This window comes from Humulus lupulus, chromosome 1 (assembly GCF_963169125.1).
Source record: "Humulus lupulus chromosome 1, drHumLupu1.1, whole genome shotgun sequence".
NCBI classification, from domain to species: Eukaryota; Viridiplantae; Streptophyta; class Magnoliopsida; order Rosales; family Cannabaceae; genus Humulus; species Humulus lupulus.
This window is the reverse complement of record NC_084793.1, coordinates 108,821,048-108,833,778: the sequence shown is the minus strand read 5'-3', so window position 1 is coordinate 108,833,778 and position 12,731 is coordinate 108,821,048. Positions and strand designations below refer to the sequence as shown.

Sequence of the window (12,731 nt, the reverse complement as noted above, 5' to 3'; positions counted from 1 at the left end):
GAAAGAAGAAGAAGAAGAAGAATAAAAGAATGATAAAAAGGAAGAGAAGAGTCTACAAGAATGCCTAAAGGCCTCCCTATAGACTGGGGGGCAAGTGTGGACGCTCAATATTCCATGCCTGTAAAAGACCCAAAATACATGCTTAGGCCCATGAATGACTAAAGGTGTGGATGCTCTCCTATGGGCCATCACGGAAGATATAGCGAGGAAAGGTGCCTTTTGTAGGTCTTCATCCCATCAAGAAGTGGGATCTCATATGGACCCTTGAGCACAAGGCAAGGTATCTCGCATAGCGAGGCTTATGGTCCTATGGCGAGACATCCCTTTGCCTAGGGATGCTTTGGAAAATAGCATATGGCCCTATGCATGAGCAATATCATGAAAGATAGGCGAGATGTGCCTCGCTAGACGAGGTCCTTATGCCTAGGTAGAATGGTAAGGCAGGTGTGCGAGGAGCTGGCACGAGACGCCTGCATATGGGGGCGCAAGGGTGTGCCTCGTGAGACGCCTGCATATGGAGCGCGAGGGTGTGCTTCGCGAGGCGCTGGCACGAGACGCCTACATATGGAGGCGCTGGCACAAGACGCCTACATATGGAGGCGCTGACACGAGGCGCCTACATATGGAGGCGCTGGCACGAGGCGCCTACATATGGAGGCGCTGGCACGAGGCACCTACATATGGAGGCGCTGGCACGAGACGCCTACATATGGTGGCGCTGGCACGAGACGCCTACATATGGGGGCGCAAGGGTGTGCCTCACGAGACGCTTGCATATGGCGTGCGAGGGTGTGCTTCGCGAGGCGTTGGCACGAGACGCCTACATATGGAGGCGCTGGCACGAGGCGCCTACATATGGAGGCGCTGGCAAGAGACGCCTACATATGGAGGCGCTGGCACGAGACGCCTACATATGGAGGCGCTGGCACGAGGCGCCTACATATGGAGGCGCTGGCACGAGACGCCTACATATGGAGGCGCTGGCAAGAGACGCCTACATATGGAGGCGCTGGCACGAGACGCCTACATATGGAGGCGCTGGCACGAGACGCCTACATATGGAGGCGCTGGCACGAGGCGCCTACATATGGAGGCGCTGGCACGAGACGCCTACATATGGAGGCGCTGGCACAAGACGCCTACATATGGGGGCGCAAGGGTGTGCCTCGCGAGACGTCTGCATATGGCGCGCGAGGGTGTGCTTCGTGAGGCGCTGGCACGAGACGCCTACATATGGAGGCGCTGGCACGAGGCGCCTACATATGGGGGCGCGAGGGTGTGCCTCGCGAGATGCCTGCATATGCCGCGCGAGGGTGTGCCTCACGAGGCCTCGGTGTGAAGTGGGCCATATTCGCCGATTGGAGCATCTCCTAGCCTCGAGGGGCGGCCTCGCGTGGGGGGCATCCCACAGCCTTGCGGCCTCGCGTGGGGGCCTCTCCTAGCCCCGACGGCCTCGTGTGGGAGCACCTCATGACATCTCCACGAGGGGTGGCCTCGTATAGCCCTGCCATGGTTAAGCCGCGAGGGCCTCGCGTGATAACATCTCGCGCCCTTCATATCGAGAAGGCATCTCCCATGGAGATGCCTATGGAAACCCCACCGTCTAGAAGTCAAAGCCAAAGTATGATTCCGAAGGGTCATGATGGTACAATCTCGTACGGGGTACGGCTTGTAAGGCCCCGTACGTCTGACCGTGGCACTCGTGCTAGTCAGGTAGTGGGGGCACTAGGAGAAAGGACATGGCCTGCATACTCCCAATCAGATGTCAGAGTCGACACCACTACCACCTGCACCACTCCTCTGACATTGGTACGGACAAATAGTGGAGACATCCTCCTGGCACCTGTCCCTGTACTGGTTGCAAGACCACAACCTCTGAAACCACTCTCCAGACAGTGTACCTATGTACTACCTGGTCCCCTGGACCACAGTGTATCTAGGGCCATTAGAGCCCACTATATAATAAATCCCAATTCCACATGGAAGGGGGTTGGAAAATTCATTGTATACAGAGGCTATTGAGAAATATACCAAGGCTTGCTCCATTGTTTATCTGTGTTTACTTTTCCTTAAAGTTTATTCTCAGTTCTTATATAAACATCACCTGACTTAATTTTGAGTTTTCCGATCTAATTTCGTTGACGAGATTTCACCGTCAGCATACGGTTATATAAAATAATTACAAATTTACAGTATAAACTCTAGTTTTCTATATTAACTTTCAGGCTCTCTCACACCCACACAATTATACATACCTTCAACTCTGTTCCTCAAACTAATATTATATATATGCAAATAAATGTTTATAGATATTTATTCAATTATAAATCTTTGAGCACGTCAATTTTAAACTGAAAAATAAATATTTATATATATATAATAATATCTTACTTTTTTCTTTCTATTCTCTACATTATAGTTTTTTTTTTGTCTTTTTCTCTTCAGTAATTAGTTCATACATACTTTTGGTATGCTAATAATAATAATAATAATAATTACAAATAAATTTATTTTACTTATAAATATTTAAAATTTATATAATTATTAATATTAAATAAATATTTATGCATACATAAAATATTATATATTTAATCAATATAATATATTTCTTTATTAGTAGTTACAATTTTTTTAAAAAACTATATGTTATTTGTTTAATGCAATTTAACATTTTTGTATATACTAGTTATAAAATAAAATTATATCTTTTAGTTACAAGCTTAGTTTTAAATATTTTTGTTACATATATGTTAACTAAATTCACAACTTACTTTTAAAAATATTAGTCACAAATATAATTTTTTTTAGTTATAAAATTAATTATGTAAACCATTGTTACAAAAAAAAAAAAAAAAATTTAGCAACGAATTATTTTGTAAATGTTGTCTACAAAAATATAAAACTTGTTTACAAATCTCTAAAACTTGGTTATATATTTGTAAATGTTGTTTACAAAAATGTTTCTATGTATCTGATTTTCGCATCTGTAACACATGTTTACGAATTTGTAACGACTATTAACAAAAAAAGTTGTATTTCATTACTACCCAGTATTTACACTTTTGCCTTTTGGTGTTTTTCATAAAAATTCTATATTTTTGTAATCTAACATATTTTTCATTTTTTTTTTAAATGTTAATGTATATTTGTGAATTTCCCTTTAAATATCTCTACCGTGTATAAATACACGAGCATATATCAATGATAATACAAGCCAACTTTACAGATATTCAACATTCATAATTCTAATGAAACTGCTGTTGGTTCTCACTTAAATTTGCACTAACATTTCTCGTTTTCAGAATTAGTAGCCACCAGCCATTGGTGGATTCAAATTAAATATCGATACTACACTTTCTCCAAAAACAGGAACGGGTGGTCTTGGTGCTGTAGTGAGGAATTATTTAGGAGAGGTGGTAGCTTTTATGGCGGTCCCTTGTAACGGTTTGTGGTCTTCATCTACTTTGGAAACTCACCGTCTTCTTACTACTCTTCACTGATGTTCAATGGCTGGCCTTCCAATTACTCAAGTGGAGACTGATGCTAAGATAATTGTGGATAAAGTGAGTAATTAATGTATCTGATTTATCTATTTTCAATAATTTTGTCCAGGGTATTAATAATTCATTGTCTTTTATTCCCTCGTGTAATTTTATCTCTATATTCTCTACAAACGTTTATGTTTATCAATTTGCTCCTTGTACTAAACTTTGTCTTTCTTTAATGGATCTTTATTTTTTTTTTTTAAAAAAAAAGTTTCTAACTCCATAAAAACTGGATGAGATTACATATATGTATCATTTTTCTTATTAAAAAACAAGAAGAAGAAGCAGCAAGATCTGACGAATTTCTAACATATCTTTTAGGATGTTTAGAAACTTATATCGACAGATTCTGCTAAGTTGAACTTGAACCATTTTCGATTCGGGCTGACCTCAAATCATCAAACAAAGCATTTAAATCCAACACAGATGACCCTCCTTCCTTGATAGAACTCTTTGCCTTGTCCGCAAGTTCCTTCACTCTGCTTCTCATTTCCTCTGCCTCTTCTCCCTCCATAATCCGAGTTACCGCTCTCTCTATGGCCTCCCTCTTCACAAAGTCGCCCACCAGTCTCTTCCATTTCTTAGCTCCAACTTCAATCCCAATCCTCAGAATTTCAGTAACCAACTTCTCGTTATAAAATTGCTCTGCCGACACAGGCCAAGTCACCATCGGAACCCCAGCACAGATGCTTTCCAAAGTCGAGTTCCAACCACAGTGTGTCACGAATCCTCCGATTGCTTTGTGCTCCAGGATTGGAATTTGGGGTGCCCATCCTTTTAATATCAAACCCTTTTCTTCCATTCTCTCCTCAAATCCTTCTGGAAGCCACTCTTCTTTCTTTTCCTTCTTCACCACCCAAATGAATTGCTGCCCTGAGGCTTCCAGCCCTGTTGCGATCTCCATAAGCTGCTCGTCGTTGAAACTCGCTATGCTTCCAAAACTCACATAAATAACCGAATTGGGTCTCTTGGTATCAAGCCACTTCAAACAGGCGTGCCCTTCAGAATTACAATCTTCATCGTATAAGAATAGAGGGCCTACTTGCCAAGCCTTTCTTCCCAAGAGCTTTGGGTAATGGTCAGCGTAAGCTGGTTCTAGCTCATAGAAGCTATTAACAAGAACCCCGTAAGTTTTGAACTCCGACTCTCTCATCGATTTGAACAGCTTCGAAAAGTGACTCCCATCTTCATGTCGCACAAATTCCGGTAATTTGTTTCTAGTGATCTCGATGTGGTCTGGGAAATTGGGAATAAAAAAGGGTTCCGAATCGGACAAGACATTCGTATGAGTCTCATGTAAAAAAATGCTTGACTGAGCACACAAAGCGAAATAAGAAGTTCCATGGAAGAGGATTGTTGGAATGCCAAACTTCGCACCAACATCTGGGGCCCAAGGAAAGAACATATTTGCCACAAGGCAGTCGGGACGATGTTGTTCTAAGATTTGGTTCAGTTGTGGCCCGAGCTTGCCACAAGCTTCGAAGAACTTTTGCTGCATATCAGGGGTACTAGTCACGTGAACGCTGTTAACCCCTTCGGGCAATCCCACCTCCTCCGTGGGAACTCTGATGTTGACAATGTCGATCTGGACACCAGAATCTTTGGCTTCGATGTACTTTGACAAGAAGGAAGTGAAGTAAGATGTGGTGATAATGGTGGCTTTCGACCCTTTGGAAGCGAACAGCTTGGCCAGATTAATGGTAGGTCTCATGTGGCCTTGAGCCATAAAGGGAAAGAAGAATACATGAAGTTGGCGATTAGCTTTACTTTCCATGGCTGTTCTTCGGGAGATGGGGAAACGAGAACATATAGATTAGAGAGGGAATGAAGTTTTGGTCTTCAGCTACTTATACTGCAATATAATATACGAAGCGAAACGTACCAGAATTGAATTCCTACTTACTCCACGTCAATGTAATTACGTGTCACAATATTATTATTATTATGAGAATTTTTTAAAACTTGAATTGAATTAAAACTAATTTTAATTAAAATTAAATGATTTTTTCATGACAAAATTTTTAAATTATTTTTTATTTTTAAAATAGAATTTAAATATCTTTTTAATATCAGAAATATATATGTTGACCTTTGATTTGGCCAACGACACGGAATCAAATGTACGACAAAAGATAAAATAATAATTAAGAATTTAATCTAATGGAAAAGAAGAAAATACCAAGGATTTATAGTGGTTTGGCCCCAAAGAATGGTAATGACCTACGCCCACTTAGTGCTATTATTAATATTGAATTTCAAAGCTGTGATCAAAGAAATAAGATTCTTGAGTTTCACAAACCTTGAAAGAATTACAATACTACAATGAATAATCACACTATAGCTCTTTTTCTCTCAATACTTAGCAAAAAGATTTATTGATAAAAAAACAAGTCCCTTCCTTGAGCTATTTCATGCATATTTATAGGCTCAAGCAGGATTACATGGGCCAATGGTCCTCAACTTTCCTTAATAACCGCGTATCAAGGTAATAAAGAGGAAATATTCAACGCAATTATTACAGGATTGCAATCTTAGAAGGAAATAAATCAAATTATACGACTAGCCTGGTCGTATCTAATAGTTGAGCCGTGACGAAGCGATGTGCCTCTGGTCGATAGTCGAACAACACTTCTGCCACATGTCAACCACGTGTGAGAAATCCTTGCCACGTTATCAGCAACTGTTTTCTGGGTAAACATTTGCCCCCCGAGTTTATTTATTGGGACCAGCAATAAGTAAACTTAGGAAACTGACCATTCGCTTACTCCACCAAACTGGTCAGAACCGCCCACGCCCTCTCGAAGAAAGCAATCAATCATGTCTAATCAAGCCTTTTTGGTTTCCCAAAAACTTGTCTGACGGCTATCACACTTCCCCATACTTAGAAAAAGTAATTCATGATTACCTCTTTTATCGTGTGGCAGTCACTATAAAAAATATCTCAAATCCACAATTTTACTTTTTACTTTTCACTTGCCATCTTCTCTCCAAGAACTGCGAAGAACTTCCATCTTCAGAGCCCAAAAATCCCAGGAACTCACATCCGGACGATCAAAAGCTTTCGTGTTCAGACTTCGTGTTCATACTCTGTTTTTCATCTAACTAAGTTTCACGAACTCCTTAGACGTTTGAGTTTCCATGCAAAACTGTTTCATACTTATTTTTATTTCTGAATCTTTGAATGTTCTTGGCTGAAACTGTTATGGGGATTGTGTGTATATCAATAGATGCTTGATAGGGTAGTGAAGCAACATTTCGTAGGCGTTAGGAGCCAGTTTGGTAGTCGAGATTATAGATTTAAGGGCGTAAATCGAAGTAAAAATTCGATTTTTAAGGTAGTTGAAAAACTGGGTTTTCCCCGCCCCTTCGGAGTCGAAAAAGCCTTTCTCTGATTTTTTTTTTACTTCCGCTTTTTAATTTGTTTCTCAAACTGGTCGAATAAATTTTAGTGTTTTTGTTAGAATGTTGCTGGCCGTATAAAAGCTTAACTTTTATACGCGAGCAACGTTATCCCAACTCTCAACACAGATTTTTAGGCTTTACCTTCTCATCTCCCCCTTTCTCTGTTCGCAGCTTTTCATGCAAGATCCGTGGGGAGGTGAACGGCCTATAAACGACAACTTGCTTGCCCAATTGCTTGAAGACGAGGAGCAACCGTCGCTGTTGATACCAGAAATTCCACTTTCTCGAACCCCACCCAATAGACCTCAGTCAAACCTTCCAGCCATGGGTAGAGTAAAATCCAGTGCCCAGAAAAAGAAATCTTCCAACCCTTCAAATCAGCCTGCTCCTCAGGCTAGAATTCCCTAGACCAGTGGTCGAGAAAGAAATATGCCCGAACCTAACATCCAAACTCACGCTCAACTACGAAACGCCGTTCAACCAGATGTTGAATGTTACGTCGTCCCTCCTAGTCGAGTAACGATTAGGATGATTGCTAATTACATTAAAAAATATGGACTTCCTGGGGTGACTCTGGTCCAACCCACCCAAGACCAACGGGTGAACTTTCCTGGAGGCGCTTTCAACACCTGGTCGAGATATCACATCGAGGCAGGGGTGATCCTGCCTCTTCATCCTTTCTTTCAGGGAGTGGCCAATTATTTCGAGGTCGCTCCTTTACAAATAACTCCCAACGGATATAGAATGCTCTCTGCACTTTATATCCTCTATAGCCATAAGAAATGGCCCGTCCCCATGCCACATGAGGTCAACTACTTGTTCGACCTTAAATCCAACCCCAACCAGGAAAACAAGGGGTTCTTCCACTTCTGTCACTAGGAAATAGGCCGCACTTTCCTGACTGACACCACTTTTATCTCGAACGTGGGGAGGTACCACCTGGAGTACTTTCTTACTACTGACATGGTCGCGAACAACTTGGCTTTCACATAAGGAGTTAAAGTCTTTGCACCTCTGGTCGTTCATTTTTCTTCAATTTTTTGTTGCATTTCCCTTAGAAATTTAATGCGTTTCAGGCCCATGGTTGTGACCCAACCCTACTCTGGACATGGTGATCTGATTAGCCCTCCTAGCCAGCATAACTGACATAGAGAAAAGTTTCAAACAGCTGGTCATAGAGGCCAATCTAAGACTGGTCAGCCTTTTGGCTCCTCACTAGGATGTGAGGGAATCTACTGCGGGGAGTGCTACTGGCACTGAAATCCCTGATTAGTAGCCAGATGTGTCATAACCTCCTCCGAGGAGGGCAATTAGGGTGACCATCAACGAGCCAACTGGTGCCCCCCAACCTGCTGCTCCCCCCGCCCTAATGGGAAAGAGAAAAAAGAAAGCCACCGAACCTCTCGAGCCCCTTGACGAGTCTTCGGATGAGAACGGTACCGATCCTTCGCTCTTAGATAGTTTGCCAATTCCCTGTCACTTGTTCGATGGGGACGAAAATTTTGAGTACGCTCCTGCTTTAAATTCAGACTTCTTCATGCTAGAGAGTGAGTGTAACACTAGTAGAGTATATAATATAGCCACCAGTAATGATAGCTCAGGTATTTTACTTACAATTTTCTTTGTTTCTTTTCCTGACATAACATACTCGATTGTTTGTACTATCTTACTGTTCGTGTATTTGCTTTTCTTCCAGACATGGACTTCGAGAATGTGTTCGACATGTACTGTGCTCTCAAGGCTCCTGAAGCTCCTGCGAGCAAGAAGAAAGCGAGCAGGTGGCATCAAGGGGAAAGCAGTAAAGCGCCTCCAGCCAAGAAATCTCGTACTACAGACCCTTTAGCAGACGACCCGTCAACAAATGCAACACCACCTCCTTCTCCCCTCGAGCAGCAAACTCCTCCTGCTCTGGTCGGGTCGACATGTAGAGTCCAAGAACTTTACTTAGCTAAGTTAGATAGTAGTATTATAGTAATAATAGTATGATCTTTATGACTCTGGATTTTTGGTTAAGACCGGGATTTATTTGGACACTCATAGTAGTACTTGTAGATTTTCTAAGTTTAATCTATAGTTTAAGAATATTAATTTTAACCTAAGGTTTGATTAATATGACTGATATTGAGGATAATATTTATTATACTATAAGGTTTAGATAAGAACCAATGGGATTTTAGCACATGTTATGTATGGGTTATTAATGATTAAGTATTTTGAGGATTTAATTTATTAAGTTAAAATTTGAATACTCTAAGGTCAGTCAGCAGCTTTGAAAATGTTTAAGGGCTTAGTCAAGGCTGTTTACTCAATTCAAATTAAGCTAAAAATGTGTAATTTCGTGTTTAAATAATCAGCATATGTCGATATATCGCAGCTATAGGGGGCGATATATCGCAGCACGTAGATACGGAAAACACGAAACGATGCACGTTTGCCTCGGGCATAATGGTCCAGGTGATATATCGCCTATATGGGGCGATATATCGCCTCCTTCAGCATATTTTGAATGTTTTCAAAATTGTTTCCCATTCAAACCTTCAACCTCTTGATAAGTCCAGCACCTTTCTGAACGAGTCTTCAGCCTCTGCTGAACGATAATTCAAATTATTTTCACTTAAAAAGCCATTATTTTTATTTAAGTTAAATTAAGAGCCTTTCATTCCTAAACTCTATAAATAGGACCTAATACCCAGCCATTATTCATCTTTTGCTCTAAGTTCAGAGGCTGCAAGTTGCTAGGTGAGTGTGAGAGTGTAAACACTTGGGTTAGGAATCATAAGCTTGATCACCATAAGCTTATCAAACACTTGGGGAAGTAAGGTTTTATAGTAATTTGGTTCGAGGTTTAGATTGGTCTTACAAGTTTTCAAGGTATTTCCACACCTTAGTTCATTGGTATTATTTTATTTTAAGTTCTCATAGTCTTCTACTCAACCTTCTAACCTTATTCTTTATTTTGGTTAGGAAATCTAAGAACTTGCACATAAGTTTTTGGTAAGTATTTTCTCAATGGTTTAGTCCTTCCATTCCTTTCATTTCTCTTCTTCACTATACTCACTCTTTTTCAAATGGTTCTTAGGAGTGTTCCAAAGTCCCAACTCTGTCCTCTTATCCTGGTAATTTTTGGTAAGGAAAATAGGATAGAATTCATATGTTATATGTTTTATATGTTATCTTATGTTTTTATGTTATGAAATGTGTTATGATATGTATGTATGTAGGCTTGGGCATATGACCCATATGACTAACAAGCCCCAAATGGATTATGGGCATATGACCTGCTTAGCTAGTAGGACCCCACTAATCTAATGGGCATATGACTTGTTTAGTCTATGGGACCCCAAGTAATAATGGCCATTATAGTATGTTTATGATATAAGTGTTATGTTATGTTATGATATGTTTTTTTTTTATGTTTCTTATGAAATTTATGCATATGAACTATGTGTTAGATTTTCCTTGCTGGGCATTCGGCTCATTCCTTTTTGTTTTTATGTGCAGGAAAATAGTCTTAGTGGCGGGAAAGGTTCTTGGAAGCTTGGAGAATGTGTATTGAGGTCGAATGGATTCAAGAGCCGAGCATTACGATTCGAGGATGTAGTTTTGTTTTTTTTATGGTTTTTACATGTATTTTCCGCACTTATTATGTAATCCCTTTTTATTTTAAATTATGTTATGTTTTTTTTTTTAAAACAATGGGATCCCATATCCTAACCTAAATTTTAAGTAAGTTTAACTCTTATTTTTACAAGTTTCTTAATAAAGTTATGGTATTTTCACTTGTAAGTTTTATTAAAGATTAATATGTATAGTTTTCGTTAATGGTCCAAAAGTCTAGAGTAGTTGGGTCATTATAGTTGGTATCAGAGAAAAACGGTTCCTTCACATGAAGTTCTCCTCGATACACACGCTCAAAGCTCCGAATCTGACCGCCAAGTAAGTATTTAAGTTATAGTTATTTTGCTTATGTATAGCTAACAACTTTAGTGTTTATGTTTTCAGTTAAGTATGAACGGAGCTTTAACCTATCAGGATATTCGAGCCATTAAGGCTTTAAAAATAATAAGGGAGCCAAGAAACACCGTAGGAGCACTAGAAAGAATCACTCGAAGATTGCTCTTGTTCCACAAAGAGATAGGTCACCTTCAAGAGTCTAAGCAAATAATGTTGAGATCAACGGAACAATATGTATTAATAATTAGGCTATTTAAAGATTTCCATCCTGTAATAGCAGCCTTAGAAGAAATATGGGAAACCATGAATGATGAGGATGAACTGCCAGTAGCAATGCGATATTATTTCCTCTTAGTTAGGTTCATTGCAAAATTCGAATTTCAGTTCACAAATGAGCAAAAACATAGGATTCTCACAAACCTTCCTAGAGGACATTTTGATGCACATGACAATGATGATTATGAGGAGATAGATGATGATATGCTAGATGAAGGATCGGATGTAGAAGATCCCGATTTTTAGAATAGTAGTTTTCATGTTTTGTTTTATTTATTTTATGATTGTAATAAGTGAAAACTATTTTTTTCCAAATTAATAACATGTTATTTTATTCTCATGTATGAGTTTGATTTTTTTTTTTGCAATCATAATAAATACTAAATAAAATGAATAATGACTAAGTTCGGTGAGGGTGGATACAAATCAATGAACCAAGTTTCCTTATTGAGAGTTAGGGGGCCATAGTAGTGGGAACGATTTTACTGATCCCAGCCCTCCCTTAATATGGTTAACTTTGGAACAAAGATAAGTTTCGAGCCTGAGAATTAAGTCATATTGGATGATTAGAAACACACTTAGAAAATAAAGATGATTTGTTTTTCTAAGTATAGAAACCCACTCTAAATAATAAAGAAGACTTATAATTTTTTTTCCATAAGAAGTCATAATAAATAGGTCTGTGATATGTTTGTTTTAGAATAAGTTTTTGCCTTAGAGCCTATTAGGTAAAGTTCTAACATGTTTATTTCAACTGTTAGAACTCGGCTACGATGTCGCTTCGAAGATCTGCACGCACCAATGGAAATGCCTCCAACGCTATTCCAGCGACCAATGAAGTCCCTCCAGTTCACCGAAGGGGAGTGTGTGCTACTGCCCACCGCAACGCGCCGGCACCACCAGCTGAATACACTGCGGAGATCGCCAGACTACGACAGCAAGTAAAGGAACTTTTGCAGTAACAACACCAACAGGCTCAAACTCAGCCTCAGCCTCCGCTGCAGTCGCAGATGCAGCCACAACAAATGGCCCCAGCACCCCAACAAGTTGGTCCATATGGGGGATGGCCAATGACGAACTACGCGCCATATCCAGTACCGAACATGGAGCCAGTTTATGAGAGGTTCCGCAAGCAGCATGCTCCAAACTTTGAAGGGACTACAGACCCCTTTGAGGCAGAAGAGTGGCTAAGGAATGTGGAGTCGATTCTGACGCACATGAATCTCAGTAATGCGGACCGCATATCCTGTGTCTCGTCCTTACTCAAGAAGGATGCTAGAATATGGTGGGACTTGGTCCAGCAATCTCATGATGCTGCCACCATGACATGGACCCGATTTGTGGAGCTCTTCCACAAGAAGTACTACAATTCGGCTGTACTCGCTACGAGAGTTGAGGAATTCGCCAACTTGAAGCAGGGTAATTTATCAGTGGCAGAGTATGCTCGTCAGTTTGACCGCTTAGCCAAGTTCGCATCGGAGATGGTTCCAACTGATTTTCTGAGGGTAAACAAATTTGTTAGAGGACTTCGACCGAAGATCGAGATGGGGGTTA

The 12,731-nt window shown here is 40.4% G+C and overlaps 1 protein-coding gene and 1 long non-coding RNA gene across 2 annotated transcripts; one reads left to right on the top strand and one right to left on the bottom strand.

The window, feature by feature from the left end:
• Positions 1-3,179: 3,179 nt before the first annotated feature.
• LOC133796867 (uncharacterized) lies at positions 3,180-9,039 on the top strand. The gene is made up of 2 exons (XR_009875539.1): positions 3,180-3,563; positions 8,644-9,039. It is a non-coding gene; the product is annotated as an uncharacterized LOC133796867 (long non-coding RNA).
• Positions 3,761-5,375, bottom strand: LOC133796857 (UDP-glucose flavonoid 3-O-glucosyltransferase 7-like). The gene has a single exon (XM_062234547.1). The coding sequence runs from the start codon at positions 5,317-5,319 to the stop codon at positions 3,898-3,900; it is 1,422 nt and encodes a 473-aa protein (XP_062090531.1). The 5' UTR covers positions 5,320-5,375; the 3' UTR covers positions 3,761-3,897.
• Positions 9,040-12,731: the final 3,692 nt, after the last annotated feature.